General features: G+C 33.1%; 1 protein-coding gene across 50 annotated transcripts in view; it reads right to left on the bottom strand.

Moving 5' to 3' along the window:
• Positions 1-17,481, bottom strand: part of RIMS2 (regulating synaptic membrane exocytosis 2) — a 752,291-nt gene that overhangs the window by 312,519 nt on the left and 422,291 nt on the right. For 31 of the 50 annotated variants that reach the window (XM_055348803.2, XM_031014115.3, XM_055348807.2 and 28 more), the window contains 2 exons: positions 8,131-8,261; positions 2,778-2,949 (listed from right to left, as the gene is read on the bottom strand). In XM_055348803.2, coding sequence (XP_055204778.1) covers positions 2,778-2,949; positions 8,131-8,261 — 303 coding nt within the window. Of the gene's footprint in view, positions 1-2,777; positions 2,950-8,130; positions 8,262-11,642; positions 11,691-17,481 lie in introns of all 50 variants that reach the window. The other 19 variants (XM_063708909.1, XM_063708913.1, XM_063708910.1 and 16 more) reach the window with 1 other exon arrangement.

Raw genomic sequence — 17,481 nt, 5'->3', positions numbered from 1 at the left:
TCACAGGCCTGGAGGCCTAGGAAGAAGAAATGGTTTTGTGGGATGGCCCCATGGTCCCTGTGCTGTGACACCAAGTATAGGGACTTGGTGTTGTGCATCCCAGCTGCTCCAGCTGTGACAAAAAGGAGCCAAGCTACAGCTTGGGCCATGGCTTCAGAGGGTGCAAGCCCAAGCTTGGCAGCTTCCACATGGTGTTGAGCCTGCAGGTGCACAGAAGTCAAGAATTGGGATTTGGGAACCTCTGCCTAGATTTCAGAGGATGTATGGAAATGCCTGGATGTCCAGGTAAAAGTTTGTTGCAGGGGTGGGGCTCTCACGGAGAACCTCTGCTAGGGCAGTGCAGAAGGGAAATGTGGGGTCAGAGCCCCGGTACAGAGTCCCTACTGGGGCACCACCTAGTGGAGCTGTGAGAAGATGGCCACCAACCTCCAGACCCCAGAATGGTAGATCCATCTACAGCTTGCACTGTGCACCTGGAAAACCAACAGACACTCAACGCCAGCCCATGAAAGCAGCCAGGAGGGGGGTTATACTCTGCAAAGCCACAGGGGCAGAGCTGCCCAAGACCATGGGAACCCACCTCTTGCATCAGCGTGACCTGGATGTGAGACATGGAGTCAAAGGAGATTATTTTAGAGTTTTAAGATTTGACAGCCTCACTGGATTTCAGACTTGCATGGGGCTTTGTTTTGCGCAATTTCTCCTATTTGGAATGGCTGTATTTACCCAATGCGTGTACCCCCATTGTATCTAGGAAGTAACTAACTTGCTTTTGATTACACAGTCTCATAGGCAGAAAGGACTTACCTTGTCTCCGATGAGACTTTGGACTTTGGACTCTGGACTCTGGACTTTTGAGTTAATTCTGAATTAAGACTTTGGAGACTATTGGGAAGGCATGATTGGTTTTGAAATGTGATGACATGAGATTTGGGAGGGGACAGAATGGAATGATATGGTTTGGCTGTGTCCCCACCCAAATCTCCTCTTGAATTGTAACTTCCACAATTCCCATGTGTCGTGGGAAGGACCCAGTGGGAGGTAATCAAATTATGGGGGTGGGTCTTTCTCATGCTGTTCTCCTCATAGTGAATAAATCTCACGAGATCTGATAGTTTTATAAAGAGGAGTTCCCCTGCACAATCTCTCTCTCTCTTTGCCTGCCACCATCCATGTAAGACGTGACTTGCTCCTCCTTGCCTTCTGCCATGTGAACTGTAAGTACATTAAATCCGTTTTTCTTCCCAGTCTCGGGTATGTCTTTATCAGCAGCGTGAAAATGAATTAATATACCAACCACACTGAAAAAGGCTGAAAGTGAGTAACTTAGCATGCTAATAGCTGGATAATTGCTTCCCATCTTGCCCCTCTTCAATCATTCTCCACATTACAGCTGGAAATACTTTTCTCAAGTACAATCGAACCATTTTCTTTTTAAAGAAAATATGAGACTGGGCAAGATGATGAGACCCCATCCCTACAAAAAAACAAAATTAGCTGGGCATGGTGGTGGGTGCCTGTAGCCCCAGCTACTTGGGAAGCTGAGGCAGAAGAACTACTTGAGCCCAAGAGCTTGAGGCAGCAGTAAGCTATGACTGTGCCACTGTGACAAAGCAAGACTCCACAGAGATGGGGAAGAGAGAATTGGTTATTAGTCATTGGTTCCTATTATTGACCAGATAAATCCAAATTTGTTTATATATTAAGGGACATGCCCTGGTCTCAGTTTAAGCCTCAAACCTCATTTCTTACCATATTCCCTTCCAATTTCAATGCAATTGACCAAGATCTCCTCACCCTGATGCCTTCTTATTTCCTCTGCAGGAATTTCACTCCCCTTGAATTTGCTAAATTCCTCTCTCTTTGTGAAGACTTCCTTTGACCACCTGCCTTCCTCTGCACAGCAATTACGTATTCCTATTGCATTTTCCTCTTCATATCAATTGGCATGTTATATTCTAATTGCTATTCATGTGTCTGTATCACCAATGAATTGTAAATTCCTTGAAGTAAGTAACACTCCTTATTTACCTTTGAAGGCTCAGTCTATAGCACAGTGCCTGTTACATTGTAGGGCTTGAAAATAATTCATAAATAAATGGTTTAACTACTTATTAGTGGTACAGTCTGTTCAGTAAACTACCAAGATATATACATATCACTATAAAACAAAGCAATATATTTGTGAAATACAAACCTTTTATCATTCAACACTGAGAGTTCTAAAATAAGAACTGACATGTAAAAACTGTCAGAATATGTAGAACCACTGTTTTCTATAGTATCAACTTTTGTCCTAAAGCAGCAGCTGAAATACATTCCATTAAAGAAATTGTGCCTACCTTTGCAGATATTCTACATCTATTATTTATTTATTTATTTATATTTAATTATTTATTTTTTGAGACAGAGTCTCGCTCTGTCACCCAGGCTGGAGTGCAGTGGCGTGATCTCGGCTTACTGCAACCTCTGCCTCCCAGGCTCAGGCCATTCTCCTGCCTCAGCCTCCCGAGTAGCTGGGACTACAGGCACCCGCCACCATGCCCGGCTAATTTTTTTTTGTATCTGTAGTAGAGACGGGGTTTCACCATGTTAGCCAGGATGGTCTCGATCTTCTGACCTCATGATCCGCCTGCCTCGGCCTCCCAAAGTGCTGAGATTACAGGCATGAGCCACCGTGCCCGGCCTATTCTACAAATGAAATTATACTGACAGTTATATAAATAAAAGTATTCAGGATAACATGAATAGCATAAACTTTAAACAACTCCAGATACCTCGCCTAAGAATTCACTTTCTTCCTCTCGAACACGAGCTTGATCCCAAAGGGTAATCTCTAGCATTCGTTCCCGAAATTCTCTTCGGTGGACTGGAGAATAAATGAATGTTTGGTTCCATTTGGGTTCCAATGTTTTCTTTACTGTTTTAGTTCTTCTCTTGTTTTTATCACTATGGAAAAAAACAATGAATTATGAACTTACATAGAACTATAAGTTTTGTCCTAAAATTTTTTAATTTAAAATTTCTCAGGAGACAAGTCAGGTGAAGTTTTACCATAAAATTATCATACATTGCAAATGTTATAACCTTTAAAATTATTATGAAAATTTTAAGGTGTATACTATATCACACTTTATAGGTATGACAATAATAGCAATGTTTCAATAAATGTTAAATTTTTTCCATGACATATTATTGAAAACTTAATATTTCTCAAAATCTAAATAAAACCAGACTTGAGAATCTTAACTCCATAATTTTTTTAAAATATCACCCTATTGAAAATCTTCTAAATGATAATTAACCAGTAACATTACATATACTATTCACTTAAACTACAGAAGTCATGTTACAAAAAGATGAGTAAATTGTGATATTCACAACTTCTTATCTATAAAGTTCTAGCTAATGACCAATGATAATTTATTTTTTATAAAGATACATTTTTAAATAAAGAAATTCATATTTATTTGACATATATCTGGTATTTTAAAACACTGTACATTTATTTCTACGTAAGCTAGTCACCACAATGTGGGTTGAAAATGCAAGATAACCATCCCAATAAATGGGATTGCCAGCTCAGAGGTTTTCATATTCTTTTTCGTTGTATATCTCTGTACATGTATTACCATACTGTTATACTAATATATTGTCCATGTTGGGAAATATACTAAAACAGAAACCAAAAATAATAAAATAAAAATTTTTAAACATTCAAATATTTCTTCCTGACCATGAAAGGATTATCCTATATATCACCTAGGGTACATCCAACCTATTTGGAGATCATTACTCTTGCTTATTAGACAGGATCACTGGCTGGATAGGAATACAATTTTCTAGGAAATACAATTTAAGCTACCTAAGAGAACTATTTAAAATGACAGACAAGCTCCAATTAGAACAGTATCAACTGCTACAAATTATCTCAGCACAACACAGTTCCAAGAGTTTTGGGAAACAGGGAGGAGAGAGAACAAAGAAGGGGTAGAACTGTTTCTGAAATTGGGAAGTAATGCAACTTCTTCTCATTGGAATTTTAAGTTTAATATAGATTTTACTTGAATGGTGAAGAGGTATTATATATTTCCAGAGCACACATATATAATGTGGCAGAAAGATGACTTTAAATACACTAATTAATAATGAATTTTGCTAATACACATGGAAAAGGTAACATGCAATGTAGCTTTATTAACTACGAAGGCATTGGCAGAAAAATGACAATGCAAACCCATGTAGGAGATTTTATCTCTATACATGGAAAGAAGTGATAATATGTGTGGGAATAACTTATCTGAAACAAGGACTGTGATGTATGATCTTTCTCTCCCTCCTTTCGTTTATAGCTTTAACAAATATTTATTTAACATCTACTCATATTTCATTGACGAAGAATGAATTCTGAGACCCTGTCAAAAGATAAAGTTCCTTCCACGAAGGCCAGGATGAAAGTATTTAACCGGAGCCTTGCTATCTAATTCGAGAATGGTTTATCTGGTGGGGGTGGTGGCTCACACCTGTAATCCCAGCACTTTGGGAGGCCGAGGCGGGTGGATCACGAGGTCAAGAGCTCGAGATCATCCTGGCCAACACGGTGAAACCCCGTCTCTACCAAAAATACAAAAAATTAGCCAGGAACGGTGGCAGGTGACTGTAATCCCAGCTACTAGGGAGGCTGAGGCAGGAGAATTGCTTGAACCCGGGAGGCGGAGGTTGCAGTGAGCCAAGATCGTGCCATTGCACTCCAGCCTGGGCGAAAAGAGTGAAACTCTGTCTCAAAAAAAAAAAAAAAAAGAATAGTTTATATCAAAATCTGAAAGGAAAAAGAAAAGTAAGTCATGAACTTCCTCATAAGGACAGAAAAAAGTTCTCAGATAAAGAATGAAAATTTTAGATAGGATTTCTATATTGGATAGGAAGACGAATAGACAATCTCTGAAGTTTCTTATAAGTTATATATGATTACAATTTAATAAAGCAATTTAGTATGTACCCAAGCACCAATTCACAAAAAGAACTATGAAAAATAACCTTATCTTCAGCAAGTTAAAAAAATGAGTTTTACTTTCTCTAGAAGTATAAATAAAGCCTTTAGAATCAAAGCATACTGCATAAGTCAAACACTGAAAAGTTGCTAAAAATATTTAAACACTAAGATCAATAAGCATGCTATAGAGATCACTTTAAAATAAAAGCCTAATTATAATAAAATAAATGATCTTTTAATGAATCATCAAATTGCTGAGAAGGTAGTTAACTTTTTTTAAAAAATAAAATCCAACCTAATCCTTTTTTAAAAATTTATTTTCATGTTACTAGGACTTTGGTTTCCATTAAATGTAATTTAGTAACAGCATGCAAACACTTGATGTTTTTACTTAAAATTAGAAGAAGAAATATATTTGAACTAGTAACTAACTTCAAGATATAAAAAAAGAGTATAAAACAAGCCCAGTTATTTTTTAGAGTACACAGTACATTACCTAGAAAATAATTTTCACATGGCTTAACTGAAATTCTATACTAGATTTCTTCTATGTAGTCTCCCTGGCCCCTCTAAAAAGACTCATCAATAAAAAGGCATCAATTGTTTTCTGTTTACTTGTTCAAGTATTTCTTTCAGAAAAATTGTCAAAAAAATTAATAATTCATAACAAAAGCACAAATAATCCTTTATTAATGTGTAAAAACTTGTGTCAACCACACATAAAAAATTGTTAAGATGATAATGTAACTTTCTGAGTTAGGCAGAGAATTCTTTTCACTATTACAGATGAAACCTTGACACAACCTAATCAATAAAGTAAGCTATAAAATTTATCTAAAGAATCTTCAAATTCCTGATAAATAACAAGGAACTCAGCTAAGAAATAATCTGAGAAGGAAACACTCAAATGCTTCTCACATTCCTTGGTGTTGACAAAAGATAAAAAATACTACATCCGGAATATAAAGGACTGGTTAAGAAGAGCTTCCATTTCATCTTTTACTCTTTTTTTATTTGAGATGGATTCTTGCTCTGTTGTCAGGCTGCAGTGCAATGCCGCATGCAATCTCAGCTCACTGCAACTTCTGCCTCGCAGGTTAAAGCAATTCTCCTTTCTGAGCCTCCCGAGTAGCTGGGATTACAGGCACCTGCCACCACTCCTGGCTAATTGTGTGTGTGTGTGTGTGTGTGTGTGTGTGTGTGTGTGTGTGTGTGTGTGTGTGTGTGTGTGTGTGTGTGTGACAAAGTCTTGATCTGTTGCCCAGGCTGGAGTGCAGTGGTGCGATCTCGGCTCACTGCAACCTCTGTCTCCCAGGTTAAAGCAATTCTCCTGCCTCAGCCTCCCGAGTAGCTGGGACTATAGGCACCTGCCACCATGCCTGGCTAACTTTTTGTATTTTTTAGTAGAGACGGGGTTTCACCTTGTTAGCCAGGATGGGCTCGATCTCCTGACCTCGTGATCTGCCCACCTCGGCCTCCCAAAGTGCTGGGGTTACAGGCATGAGCCACCGCGCCTGGCCAATTTTTTGTATTTTTAGTAGAGACAGTGTTTCACCATGTTGGCCAGACTGGTCTCGAACTCCTGACCTCAGGTAATCCACCCGCCTCGGCCTCCCAAAGTGCTGCGATTACAGGCATGAGCCACCACACCCGGCCATAGAGATAGGGTCACATTACGGTGCTCAGGCTGGTCTTGAACTCCTCGCCCCAAGTGATCCTGTTGATTACAGGCATGAGCCACTGCACCCAGCCTAGAAGAGCTTCCATTTTAGCTCTATCTGGTCAGAATCCAGAAAGAGGGGTTACATAAAAATAAAACTAAGCAAAAATAGTCACAAAAGAAATTCAGTAATTTGCAAGACTTTAATCGTCTTAAAAATATGTTTCTCTTCAAAGTTTTGAGTAAGTAGAAACTTAAGTAATGTGCACAAAAGCATAGATGATTATGGATGACCTCTTCCCTTATAGTTCCACATGTATCTCTCTCCAAAAGACAACCTAAATTGTTAAAAACAGCTTTCTTAATCAAACTTTATAAGATAAAATTATATAGCAAAGAGTTTCTAATAACTTTTGATGTTGTGGCATCTTGATATATCCTGAAGAATCTGATATACAGCTTTGACTTCAAAATATGTATCAAATAAAATGAAAGCCTTTGTTCATTGTCTATTCTTTTGTCCTTTTCTTTGCTGAGATAGTTGTTCAGGTGACACTTTGGTACCCAACTCAACCTTGACTTTCTACTTGAACTAAATAACTAAATCAATGAGATTCCAAAAGCATATAAACATATTTAACATCATATCTGTGCCTATCCACTTTCAACCTGAGAAAAAATAACGAGATCTTGAGAGCACTCTGCCGTGGGAGGCAGGGATGCAGACAGATAATTGGGGAAAGGTAACTGGTATTATTCCTTCTTTCTTTTTTCATGATGCCTATTGAATAGTCTCTTTTATTTTTTATATGCCTGAAATTCAGAGTGATGAGATTTGTTTTCGGATAAAATATTTCTCCAATCAAATCAGGGTAGAACAAAAAGAAAAAAAAATAAGGGTAGAACAATACCATTTATATTGATTAGAAGAGACATAAAACAAATAATGCTTGAAGAAGGTGATTCTGGGACTTGTGGTAAGTTTTCTTGACGATATAAGGTGATGATACAAAACAACTTGTTAAATATATAGAATAGAGAGAAATAATATCTTGGTAAGAGGAAGTAGAAATTGTATTAAAATGAGTACTTTTTAGTAGTATTTTTAGCTTTTTTACTAAAAAAGCTAGTATTTTTGACAAAAAATTCTAGTATTTTAGCTTTTTTATTCTATAATTTGTGTTAAAAATTTGATTTTAGGAAGCATAATTTTTAATGATTTTGAATAATGAAAATATATACAAGAAATAATACACACAGGCCTAAAATTAATATTCAAAATCACATATACGACACGTGAGTTTTTAAAAATCTTATTTACTGTCACTATTTTGTTTCCTAAGAACATCATGTTTATGTTAAACTTCACATATCTCACTAGTATGATACCAATAAATGATACAGAATTGAAATACCCATTGCTATGAACATTTTCTCATTTATTTTCCAGAACATTTATTTTGTTTTATATCCTTACCTTCTGTCTGGAAGAAAGTAAATTTTAACATAAGGATTCCTTGGCCTCCCATCTTCCCTGGAAGGGAGATCTTTTGCTCCCAAAATTGTAACTATTAATTGGTGACCAACCTTGTCAAACCATAGTTTTATCTGAAAAGCAAAAATATTCATTTATCAATTCAAACATTTACTACACAAACACAATGTTTACTTTTCCAATCTTTACCCCATTCTCTTACAATAACATTAGCACAGAATATAAACTTTACTTAGTAAATTGTGGCTAGTTAAAATAAAAGGATATACTATAATAACTTCAATGAATAAAAGAATGATTCAGACATTTCAGTTTGACTGATGAAGCATGTGGGCTTTTTATTATCTTAATGTGATTGCTTATTAACATGCAAATAATTACATTATCATAATTAAGGACTTTATATACAATGACTGATCTGTATCTTTACTTATGCAAGAATCACTAGTTCATTTTGGTTCCCCTACAATACTGAGTTCAGAATAAGTGCTCAAAATGAATTGAGTAGATAGTATCCTGTTTATATAACATTCATAGGGAATTTTCAAGTAAATGTTTTATGTTGTTTCACAGTTAAAGACATTTAAAATATTATAGGCAAAAGGCATTTACTAGTAGGTTTAGTCAATAGATTCCTTCGGTTTGAACTTAAAATGATAATGAATTCATCTTTAAAATTTTTCCTTATTCAGACATTAAGTCTCATTCTTTTGTGAAGTTGATGAATAATATCCTTAGGATAAAAGAGTACATTTTATTATTTGAGATAAGAAAATGAGAACAATTTCCCTGTGCCATAATTAGGGAAGGGAACTTCATATCCAACTGCTGAATTCACTTGATTTAACAGTTATAACCTCCCACACACATACCTCACACCTGCACACCTAGCTGTCTGATTCTGCTATGTCAGGATCTATGATAATTATGGCTCTGATCCATATCTTGGCCCAGAACTCAGCACATACCTAACTAACCACTATGTTGAAACTGAAATGGACAGAAATTTGGAATTTGAGAATAACAGTTAAAAATCACTACTGGTTATACATGAAACACTGGCAGTTCAGTTCCAATTCCAACATAGCTTTGTCGAGTCCCTCACTTCATATCCTAGAGCATGAGACACCGAGCAACTTTTGAGTCAGAAAAGGTAAACTGACAGCCCAAAAAAGTATATAAAATTATTTCTCTTTTTTTTTTGCCAAATGGAATCAGCCCTTTTATATGAATAAGAGTAAGAAATATCCAAATTGTTTAAATTATAGTTACCAATTTAGCTGCTAAATACAAAAATAGACCCTAGACAAGTATTTCTCAAATTGTGATTAATAAACTTTCCATGTCAGTATTATCTCACTTATTTATTATAAAATTATAAATTCCTGGGGCCCACTTCTCACCTACTGAATCAGAATGAGGTCCTGGAAGTTGGATTTTAACAAGTCCTCTGGTGATCCTCAAGTGCATTAAAATTTGAGAACCACTGCCTTAGATTAAGAGATTAACAACTTGAAGAAAAAAGTCTCCAAAATACTAAAGGAAAACAGTTCAAATATTTGCTTGTCTAATAATATTAGAACATAGATACAGATAAGAAAAACGGGCAAAAAAGAGACTATTCTTCTGGCAAAAGACATAAATGAAAAACAAAGAAAGAAATGCAGGAGTGTTTAATTGTATATGAGATCAAAGAGGTGTTATAGATAGTATCATGGTTCTAAATGTGTGACAAAAACCCAACTGATTTCTATGGTATTCTCTATTTTCACCAGTTTTAAAGAGTTTATGGCTTCATTTTTTCAGAGACATTAAAAAGCTTTCTCTGAGGGTCATGACATGAATATTAAGCACCTCAAAGGAAAAAAAAAATTCTGCAATTTATTTCCAATAAATGTTACATTTAAGAAACAAATAATAATTATTATGAGACTAAGCTAAAAATTATTAGAGCAAATTATTGATTTCTATGAGAACCTTTTGGGGGGTTAAACTAAGTACTTGTTGCCATCTCCACCATCAATATTTTTTCTCCTTTAAAATCATTAAAACTAGCATTTGAGATATATATTTCAAAAGTCTGATAGAGAGTATTCTTTTCAGATTTCCTTATGCCATGGAAAACCTGAATATTATCAGTTACTAATATTATCAATTTCTCATACAGAGTAAACATATGGCTTTCATATTTTTGGTATAATATTTTAGAGTTTACTAAAGTATAAATTACAAATGTGCAAATATTAAAGTAATTTAAATAGCAAATAGGCACATTTTAACTTTACTAATTATTTGACCAAAATTACACCTTTTAATAGACTGCCTTAAACTGAGTATTTGAATATAGCACTAATTTTTATTTATATTATAGGACTTGCATTGAAGTTTTTAATAGATATCCAGTTCACATAATCAAAACAGATTTTATTAGGTACATCACTTTATAACATTCTTAATTTCTTATCTGTGCTTTTTAAATAAGTGTTTAAAATATAGCTGTTGATTCCCCCAAATATAACAAACATATCTTCACAATTCTGGTCCTGACATAGTTCCTGTTCAGCCCCAATTTCATTAATAAAAATATTAGTATAATTTAAATTGTTTTAAAATATTTCTCATTCCGGCTTTAGCATGTAACTATTTTTAATTTTCCTAAGTAGGACCTAAGCAGCATAGGTAAATATTTTATATTGTATAATATTAACAAGAATAATTTAATTTTAAAGATTTAAACAAAATAAGTATTACTCAGAAGCAACAAATTTTTTAAAAACATGCAGCAAAGCAAGGAGAGCATACTACTACTTAAAAAAAAACTATATTGCCATTACTTTACCATATAAGGGTTTCCTAATGAAAAGAGGCAAACAACTTGTACCCAAGTATTACATAAAATTAAATAAAACAATGGCAAAATATTAACAAAATAAATCCAACTTATTTTATTTGGATTATAATTTTGTTCTTTCAAAGCAAAATACTTTCCAAAAACTGAACCTTATATATAATATGTGTAAAATTCATATTTTAAATAAGGTACAAATTTATTTGCCAATCTCCTCAAGGAGTTATTACTTGGAAAATGCAAGAGGATATAGATGTTAAGTGACATAATGAGTGATTTAAAGAGACAGCAACCTTAGTGTAATAAAGGAAAATATCAACAGTATAAAATTAGCTATTTCTGTAAATGTCACATATATGTAGAATCTACATTAAATCTACATTAAATGCCATTTTGAAATCTATAAGGTTTAATATTTAGTTTATCATATAAAATCACTAGCAAAGATTGTCTCTTTAAATTTTTATTCAATATTCTAATCCCCATGCAAAATTTTACAAGCTGGCTAATAAAATGATTTGAAAGTCAATAATATGATTTGGAGCAACATACCAAAAAAAAGTTTTCCTACTAACGCATTTTCCAAAAACATACAAATAAGGGTTAAACACAACTTTAGTTTCTATCAGGCAGACAAGGCCTTTACCTGAACCCTAGGAACAAAAGGCGTTGTTCTTCTACTAAGGCTTTGGCTCTGGTAAGCAAAATTAAAGAAAAAAGCAATAAAACAAAACCAAAAAGGACAACACGCTGGAACTAAAAGACCAAAAGTAAAAACAAACACATACAACTATCCCTTAAATACAATTTTTCCATGACAATATTTATCAAAATTAAGTACTTCAGTGTGATTAATAAATTAATTTTGTCCAATGCCAAAAAACATTAGAAACTATACAAAATATTAGAATTTGTATAATCCAAGTTTTCAAATGTAGTTCACATAACAAGAATTAAGACTGGATATAAAATAATATATTTGGGCTCAGGTACTTTGAAAGAATGATTATAAGCATAACCCAAGAATCAATAAATTTCATATTTTATCCTTAAACACACTACATAAAAAATAGAATAGTGCAAAAAGAAGTTAGTTGAAAATGTATTACAGAGTTATTAGTGAAAAGCCATCTGTGGAAGTAATTGTGTGACTTCTCCAAAGTATGTCTACCCAAAGTCCAAAAACTATTAGCCAAGTTGGCTTTAGAATTTCTTAAAAGAATAATCACATTAAAATAAAAGTGTGCTGAAATACGTTGGACTAATTAGTTGATTCATACTTGGTGAATCCCTATCAGGTTCTAGTATTGAAACACCATCATCAGATATTTATTATGTATCACTCAAGATAACACTGCTTATTGCTAATCACACCTATTAATGACAATATCTTGTTTCTTTTTGCTTATACAGTTCGTTATACTTTTCCAAGCCTTTATTGACAGTTTATTGTAAGTTTATTGCCTCATGGTATTTCCAACAACCTTATGAGGTAGTTGCTTCTACTCACAATTTGTAGATGAGGAAACACAGAAAAGGGCTAGTCACACTTGCCCATACTCAAACAAAAAGCAAGATAGTGTAAAGACAGAAAATAGAACCCAGTTCTAATTAAATAACTAAATCAAATTCTCAGAATCAAATCAAATTTCTTTTCTCTTACTGACTTTTGTTTTCATGTTGAAACAGTTTCCAAAAGACATCACAATAATCAGAATGTTGTGCCTTTATTAGGCATTCCAACAGTTAATCAGAACATAATCAGGTTTGGGAATGGATTTCAAGGCATTTAATTCTGCTTCTATCACCAAGATTCCATCCCATTCCTCACATTTCTTATGGATGTCTCTCTTGTCTACTTCAAAATCATGAATAGTTAAAGGCTTCTCTCTTTCCACTGCTAACTGGAAACAGATAATGAGTACTAGGAGTACTTTTGCTCAATTCAGTTGGCATTGAACAGACACGTTTATTTAAGACATAAATCTAAAACCCAAAGGAAAGCAGACTTAAAAGCAGACTGTCATTCAATCATGAGTCATCTTTCTCTCTCTCTCAATCTCTCTCTCTCTGTCTCTTTCAAAACCAAGGCAGTTTCAAATCTAAGCTGTCTTCCTTTTTATGTGGAAATATTCCCAAAGGAAGAAAGAAATATTCAGATGTGGAGTGTGTTACTGATGTCTGTCGGCATAACCACAGGCTATTATAATGCTTTAGCAAATGACAGAGGGGAGATGTGAAATTCATAGAGAAATCTGGCATGTTGAAGAAAGGGACTAAACAAGGTACTTTAGAAATACATTTTATTTCCCCTGTCCTCCTACCTGTTTTGTTTTAGACCAAAAATATTAATGTTACAGAATATTTTTACAAGTAAATATTATGTCATAAAATAAAAGATTCACTTTAAAAGAAATACTTTCAAATAAATTAATCCTTTAAAAGCAAACATTTTTCCATGTTCTAAAATGAGCTCATACATGCATCTCACAGACTTCTGAAATCAACCTTCTGAAACCTATGGCAATTTACACCTAATCTTCACCCATGAGTTTATATTTTAAATATGGCTATAAAAATATATTTTTGCGTTGACAATATTTTTTAAATTAAGGTAAAATTCACAAAACATACAACTGACTATTTTAAAGTATACAATTCAGTGGCAATTACTGTGTTCAGAATTCTGTGGAATCACCACCTCCTTCCAGTTTCAAAATATTTTCATCATCTCAGAATACTCTGAAATTTACGTAATCACTCCCTACTTTTCCATCTCACTGTCCATTAGTAACCACTGCTTTCTGTCTCTATGGATATTTCAGATAGGGATGGCAAACTACTATGTGTCTCACTGTAATTTGTAATTACTATTAATTCATTTATTGTAAGCATGAGAGACCTGACGATCTCTATAACAATTCAGGCTTCATACAAATGAAGAATTTGAATTTGTACCCCACAATTCATCTTGCATTTTTAATGTCACTTTCCACTATTAATTGCACTACTATCTTTAGAACATTCCTTTCATACAATACTTTCAGAATAACAAAGTTATGACAATGAAATGTAAAAGATAAAAGCTCAAAAAAAACTGTCATTTATAGAAAGTTTTTAAAAGGCTATGGAGTTTCTAGGGAGATAGAAAGGACACATACCTCTCCTTAAATTATGTATTCCTTTTAAATGGGCATACAAAATGGATATTTGTAATATTTACTTAAAATGGAGTCAAAAGATATTTTTAAAAGTAACTTGGAAAAACACTGCAACCGTAAATCAACCACAGATCATGAAGTGAATGAAATAAAATATGATTATCAATAGTATCAACTGTGTAATATGTTCCCACAGAAAGAGAATTCTGAGCCTTTTCTCACTTTGAAAATAATTGAAAGCTATATTTTCTTATAACGCCCTATTATAAAACTAGCCAAAGACTATAAACTAATTAAAACTATTAAGAGCCACAAAAGTAATCCACTGAAGGAAAAAACTGCTAAATTCTGGAAGAACACATATTAAAAATGGAGTCCTAATAAGGGAGTGCTGTCAGTGAAAATACTAACAAACAGCCTACTTGGCATAAACCTGAACTCATGCTGATTTTCTTCACCAAATACATTAATGGCATTTTCACTGTTATGCTCTAGAATAATAAGCAGCAGGACAATTCAAGCATGGAGAAAAAATAAATTGCATACATTTAAAAAAATCAACAGCCTTGAGCATGAAAATGTAAACAACGAATTTACATTACATTTTTTTTATAATCACCTCCTTTGAGAATGATATTATATGTATATATTTTCTATTTGAGACATGAACTGACAGAATATTAGGAAGGTCAGCTCACATACTATAGAAATTATCATTGTTCTCAGGCATTAGCAGTTTCATAATTTTGTAAGTGAAGTATGGGCCCAAGTAAAAACTAACCAAAAGCAAAAATGTCCAAAGGTAGAAAAGAAGGAAAAAGGAATTGTCATGTTGGTTTATGACTTCCTAGTTTTCCTTAGGGTTGATATATGTAGATATATTTTTCCAACCTCTACATCATTAGAGCAAACCAAAATTGTCTCCAGGCTGATAGAGACAGGATTAAATATAAAGGGAACTATTATACACAAGATAGCATCTTAGTTATATTTTCCTGGATGCAAAAATATAAGAATAAAATTCATAAATTACATGAAGGTAAAAACTTGTATTTGCAGTGACTAGCACTATACCTGATATGGGGGTCAAAACTTAACATATATTTCTTAAGAAGATGATTGGAGTTTAATTAGGTAAAATCATTTCTGAAGGAAAAATTTGAAAATAGATTTCAAGAATCCTAAAATTTTCCTTTGCCTTTTATATTGTAATTTTATTTCTGGAAAGTTATTCTGACAATTGAATTTTATCCTAACAAAAATATTCCAGATTTATATTCAAGGATTTCCACAGTATCATTATTCATAAAAATATAAGTTAGAAACAAGCAAGATAACCTATAATAGTGATTTAGGTTACAGTGAAGTATTAAAATGGCTATTAAAACAATTTTAAGAGGAATTTTTAAGGACAGGAAAAAGTCCACAATATTACTAAGAGAAAAATCAGGATTCAAAAGAGTATTTCTTTTTAGTTTTGTTTAAAAATTTATATGTAGTGAATGGTTATATTTCAGTGTCTGGATTATAGGTGATTTTATGTCTTATTAATTTTCTGTACTTTCCAGATTTCCCACAATAAATATGCAGTATATTTAAAACCAATATTTTTTATATATGTGGGTGGGGTATGGGTATATGTGTGAACAATTTCAAAACATATACAGCTAAAAGTTTTACTACTAATATCATAGTGGAACATATTCCTTCCAAGTCATAAGAAAAGGAGAAAATAGTACACATTTTAAATTACAAAATCACTTATAAATCTAAAGACTATAACTTTACATCATTATACATAAATTTAGAAGTGAAACTTCTACATTTATATTTCCCCCAAATATTTAACAGATGTACCTTTTACCATATTAATTTTGAACCATGAATAAAAATAGTTGAATTTGAAATTTGTCTAAATCCCTGACCTATGCTTCTCATCCTCCCCTCCTAGTCCAATCTGTAATAAGACCTTGGGATTCAAATGAGATAACAAAGTGATACTTACTTATTATAGAAATCTAACTTCCACTCCTTCTTTACCAACTCAAGCAAACTATACATACACACAGACACAGACAGACAGACACCCACACACACACACACACACACACACACACAGTTTTATTTATGGACTGGGATCATCCAGCCCCAAAAACATTATTTAAGGACGAACTATTGAAATGGATCCATAATAAGAAACAACATTTATTAGCATTTTATAGTATAGTAGAAGAAAATACACATTTGTAACTATAAATGACAACATATGGGCTGTCGATATATGTAAGAATAAGTAGAAAGATGCTACTGATTTTGTAGACTTGAAAAAAGACCACTGGCCTCAAATGAAAAAGTTCACTCTGTTTATGAAATACAAAGGAAAAAAGATAATAAAGGAAGAAATACATTTTAGTGGAACATTTACAATCTCCTAATAGCATCACATATTCCTTACATAACTTTTCTGTTATTGTCACCTTTATGGTCAAAATCATTCTAAAAAAGACATGTCTACTGATTTTTTTAATAACTTCAAATGAACTTTTTTCCTTTTTGCATATACTTCCTATAACTCCTTTTAATTAATGAAAATACTTCAGAAAAATCAAATACTACCCTTTCCTCCCCACTCTCCCCCCAAAAAAAACCAAAGGAGAAATTTCATAGCTAATTTAACAAAAAGCTATCTTTTTTGGGCTTAAAATATCAGCCTCAAATAATTTAGTTTTTAACTGTAACTTTTTTTTTAATCCAAAATTCAAGGTCTGAATTTTGACAACCTAAATAGCTTTTTAATACTCATGAAATTTCAAGTTTAGTAATCACCAACAATACTGGTAATATTAACCTGTATTTTTCTAATATATAACAATAAATTTATTATTTCACTATTTTAAAATGGTTTAATGAGGGAATTACAACAGAACAAACGAATAAAAAGTAAAGACTTAGATTTGTAAAGTTTCTCTAATATCAACACAATATAAAATTCATAAATGAACATTTAAGTTTTATTTTAAAATGTTCAAATCAGGTATCACTTAATGTGCAAAGTTATCTGAAGTATTTAGCAATCCATTATATATTTCTCTATTTCATTTTGTCTATTGACAAAAACATCTCAAGTATCATTTTATTTCATAGCAATATTCAACTCCAATGATTACTATGAACTGACACCAAATATCCTTAAAGTTGAAAAGCAGTGAAGAATACATGTTTACTTTTATCTGAAATACTATCTTTATATAGTGCAACATTTTTATTTCTCTTAAAAATCTATGACAATTTATAGTCATCTTAAGGTATAGAGCAAAAATTATG

The sequence above is a fragment of the Gorilla gorilla genome, chromosome 7, assembly GCF_029281585.2.
Source record: "Gorilla gorilla gorilla isolate KB3781 chromosome 7, NHGRI_mGorGor1-v2.1_pri, whole genome shotgun sequence".
In the NCBI taxonomy this organism is placed as follows: domain Eukaryota; kingdom Metazoa; phylum Chordata; class Mammalia; order Primates; family Hominidae; genus Gorilla; species Gorilla gorilla.
The sequence above is the reverse complement of the archived record's forward strand: the minus strand, read 5'-3'. Positions and strand labels throughout refer to the sequence as shown.